Source organism: Hipposideros armiger, unplaced genomic scaffold, assembly GCF_001890085.2.
Source record: "Hipposideros armiger isolate ML-2016 unplaced genomic scaffold, ASM189008v1 scaffold_49, whole genome shotgun sequence".
Classification (NCBI taxonomy): Eukaryota; Metazoa; Chordata; class Mammalia; order Chiroptera; family Hipposideridae; genus Hipposideros; species Hipposideros armiger.
The window spans coordinates 4243627-4248019 of record NW_017731399.1 but is presented as its reverse complement, the minus strand read 5'-3'; the positions used below and the strand labels follow the sequence as shown (position 1 = coordinate 4248019).

The window sequence follows — 4393 nt, the reverse complement described above, 5'->3', positions numbered from 1 at the left end:
TGAATTTAGAATTAAAATGACAAATTTTTAAATGGATCTTTCTATACTCAAAAAAAGTCAGTGGGTCACAGTCTACCAAAGAGTAAAGCAAATTTCTTATTTTGGGAGGATACGATCACTGAAGCTTCGGAAGCATCATTTAGAAATTCCTTATTGACATGTCTCCTTAAAAAAAAAAACCAAAATAAGAACCTTTTCACTCTAAACATCTTCACTCTCACAAGGAAGGCATAATGTGTTCAGAATGTGTCCTAACAGTTGCAAACTAAACTGTAATCAAATTATAATAGTCACACAGCTGGAACTGAATTGGGGAGGGGGGACGATACCCATTAAAAAGCTATAAAATGGAACAGCGCATACGCTGATGTAATCAAAGTTGGTAACAAGGATCATGAGATTGATCAAAAATAAAGAACCATTTCCAACAAAGTGTTCGCATCTGTGTCCCACCGGCTTAAATGTCTCCTCCTGCTAAAGCACTGTAGCTCAGAAAACAGAACTTTCACAGGCAGCTCAGCCTGAACAAGATGACACAGCCTGGCCAGGGTGTTCTAGAGGCTCCACCTCCCTCCACAGAACTGCGACCAGCGGACCAGCGGACCAGCGGACCAGCCACTGCCACACTGATGAGAACTGACAAGAACACATGACAGAGAGGTATACGATGTGAGAAACAGTTATCTGTTTTTCCATGATCTTTTGACAGACTGCCAAAAAAGATTAACTATTCCAACCCCCAAAATTCTGCTGAAAGACAACCCATTAAAAAAAGAAAAGACAATGGTACACTAAAATTCATCTACTGGGGAGAAGAAGGTTTCCATTTTCAAAACAAACTTCTGGAAGCCAGTACAAAAGAAATCTATATGAGGCTCTCAAATTAGACTTTTCCTAATATGCTTGTAACTCACTTCCAACAGCTTCAATCCAAANCAACTTGGGCCAGTGAAGCAACATCCTCCACAACTAGATTGAAGAACAAAACGACAGCAACTTGTCTGTTCCCTTTCCCCCAATTCCCCAGCACTGTTCCCATCCCCCCAATTCCCCAATAAAAATCTTAAAAAAACAAAAAAGAAAGAAAGAAAGAAAGAAATTATATTTCTTAGTTCTGTTCACTGAAAAGTCCTAGAAACAATGACCAACCCAGGAACGAAGAGCACCTCTAGCATGTCGTCTCTAAATATTTCCTACAAAAAAAAACAGAGTTTCTTAGAGAAATAGCTGATTGCAGGTCTGGGGCAATAAATGCCTAACATGAGTCTGAAATATTTGTCCTAATTTTAGGATAGAAAGAAGTTATCAGAAATCCTGGAGAATAACAGCTGCAATGGATTAAAATGCATCCAATATGTGTAAATCTGTGAATACACAATGGTACTCAAAAAATAAATGAATAAAAACAAACGAACAAACAAACTTTATTGATCACCTTTGGAGAATACTAGGGAAGCAAACACATTGTTTTGAAAACTGGTAAATAAAGGGGGGAAAATTATTTATCCTACCTTTCATATGTAAACTGTACTTCACAATAGCCAAAATTTTAATGAGATCCTATTTGCATCCTGATTTAAACTATAGGCGGAAATAAATGTTGACCAAATATTTGATGACATTAAAGTCTTCCTGTTAACTTTGAGCTTTGATAGCTATTGTTGGTTTGTTGGTTGTTGCTTGTTTGTTTTTTTAAGTCCTTACCATTTAGAAATACATACTTAAATGTTTACAGACAAAATAATATGCATCTTGAATTTGCTTCAAAATAACCTGGGGTCAAGACAGAAAGTGGGAGGTGGGCGTAATGAAACAAGATTGGCCATTAAGTGGATCATTGTTGAGGGTAGGTGATAAATACATGGAGATTCGGTTTTACTATTGTCTCCACTTTTGGGTGGGTTTGAAACTTTTCATAATAAAAGGTTTTTAAAATATACCATTAGCACCAAAACAGTGCATTCCTATAGTTGCCTCCCTCATCTCCACCGACTGGTCTTTATTCTGTTCTCTGGAGCCCAGAAGACTAATGTCATCGTAATAGTAGTCAACAATAGTAGCCAGCATTTTTAGAACACATATTATGAGCTTTTTTAGTGAATATATGCATTTAATACGGACAAAATCCTGAGGTAAGTATTATCATTAACCCAATCTTACAGATGAGGAACCTTACTTAGGAAGGGAGGTTTGATGACAAAGCTAAGCCTCAAACCCAGATCCGACTGCTGATTCCCAGCTTGTAACTAAGCTACACTAACGCACAAGGGGGTAAAAGATGAGGACATCTGCCCTCAGCCTTCCCTTTTTTGAGCTAAACACCCTGCCCCTCTCCTACCAGTGAAGATTCAATAACCCACACCATCCGTGGAACACCTGCCAAGAACTATAAAAGTAGTTGAGTTTCTTGAAAGCATCTCAGCCTGCTGTACAGCTTGCCCCACCCCCACCTGCACTGTGGGGACTCCCAGACAAGCTCTGGTCTTCCTCCATCCAAACTGGGAGCCCAAGCATGCGCGCGTCCAGGAGTATCATGGCTCACCTGGGCCTCGGTGCCTCTTCTCCATCCAGATGTAGCAGTTGTTCTGGGCCACCCCAGTCTGCGAGTCCAGGAAGGGGAGCCGCACGCTGCGCTCTGCGCACAGCCGCGAGTTATAACTGCGACAGTGCTCAATGGCTTCCTTGTAGAACTGGTCCCCAAGCCTGCGAGGAGACAGAGAAGAGGCATGAGGTCAGGGAAAACGGAGATACATCCAGAGGGAAACTGATGTCACCCACCACTCTCCCTGGGAAGATTGTGCAGTTATGAAGACTAAGGCAATGACTATCAAGAGCCTGGTCAAGGGGCAAATTCAACTCGGTGTCGGGTCTCAAACAGGTTCTATTTCCTATGCCAAATCCACCAGGCAACTGAGAATCCTCTTAAAGAGCCAAAGGCCCCGAAAATATACTGTGAAAATTAATAAACAAAACCGCATTTTAAATGGAGTCAGGAGGCTATTAGAGAGAACTCACGCCCCTCACTCAGCACACATGACTGACACCAACAGGAAGAGCGGTACCTTGCATTTCCCATAGGAATTACACCTAGTGCTACACCTCAGCTGGAGGAAGAAGACGCCTCCTCGCCCAACAGCTCAGCCAATGGGAGACTGCCATAACTCAGCCAATGAAAAGTCACCCTACTTCAAACGCTCAGTTTCCACCAAAGGACTCTTCGTTTACAACAAGCCCATCTAAGTCCTTAAAAAAACGTTCCTCTGCTTTGTTTCTCTGGACTTCCATGTGGTTCACTATTGGACTATATATCCTGAATTGCAATTCTTTTGTTCTCGAATAAACTGACTTTGCTGGAGAAATACCTGGCCGTCTAAAGTCAACAAAACCACGAGTAAAAGTGACAAGTCCTTGTTCTAGGAAGCCAGAGGTCCCACTCAGGAAAGAGGTAGCTCTGAAACAACCTTCTGCATGGTATCTACTAGGACATTAGGCTTCCAGAGCCCCCTCATTATCATCCTCCATTAGCCACACTTTGTTCTCAGTAATTGCCAGCAAGGGCATTCTAGAATGTTCCCAAATCACCAGCATAGATGCACATATTCCCAGTACAATAGAAGAGAAACACTTCATACAAATGAAGACTAGTGCAGAGGAAACAGCCCATAAAAGTAGTTATTATAGGGGAAAGGAGATTGAAAGAGACATGCATTAATCTGTTGGAGCCACACACTTAAGAAATAATAACTTTATGATGGAAAACAAAAGAAGACTTTAAAATAATAATAGTTGATTCTTTAACACAAAATAATTCATTTCCTAGGGTTTAAAACACAAATATGAAGACCTTTCTGGTTTGCTGGAGTGATAATCTGATTCAGCACAGTCAATTTTATGTTCCTGAATCTTTGGTGCCCCTGGACATGTGGTGATGCTAATTTTAAGATAATATCATTTTCAAAGACCAAAAATATAACCTTGATAAAACTGATCAAATGTAAAGCACAAAAATAATCAATGAGATCCAATACCTAACACATGAAAGACAGGCACACGTTAGCAGCTAATAAATGGCCCCAGTTAATACAAATGTAATAACATAACCTCTGCCAGGTAAACTTGAGTCTCTTGGAAGGAGGAGGAAAAGGCAGGACGGGAAGAGCCAAAGGATTGCAGGGCCAAAGGGAGAATCAAGTAGCTCAGTTTGAAGTGGCTTTATGAATGTCCCTTTGTCTTAGTTCTGTGTAGATTTGAAAAGCCAAAATCAGGGAAAGAAAGTCACTAGGTTAATAATAATATATTTCTCGGGCCGGCCGAGTGGCGCGATGGTTAAGAGCTGGCTTGGGATGCCAGAGGGCCCCGGTTCGGATCCCACATATGAGGGCCAGTGACACTG

General features: G+C 41.2%; 1 protein-coding gene across 5 annotated transcripts in view; it reads right to left on the bottom strand.

Moving 5' to 3' along the window:
- DPF3 (double PHD fingers 3) overlaps positions 1-4393 on the bottom strand; it is a 300997-nt gene that overhangs the window by 169016 nt on the left and 127588 nt on the right. For all 5 annotated transcript variants that reach the window (XM_019640433.1, XM_019640436.1, XM_019640432.1 and 2 more), the window contains exon 2: positions 2543-2703. In XM_019640433.1, the coding sequence (XP_019495978.1) occupies positions 2543-2703 (161 nt within the window). The remainder of the gene's footprint in view (positions 1-2542; positions 2704-4393) is intronic.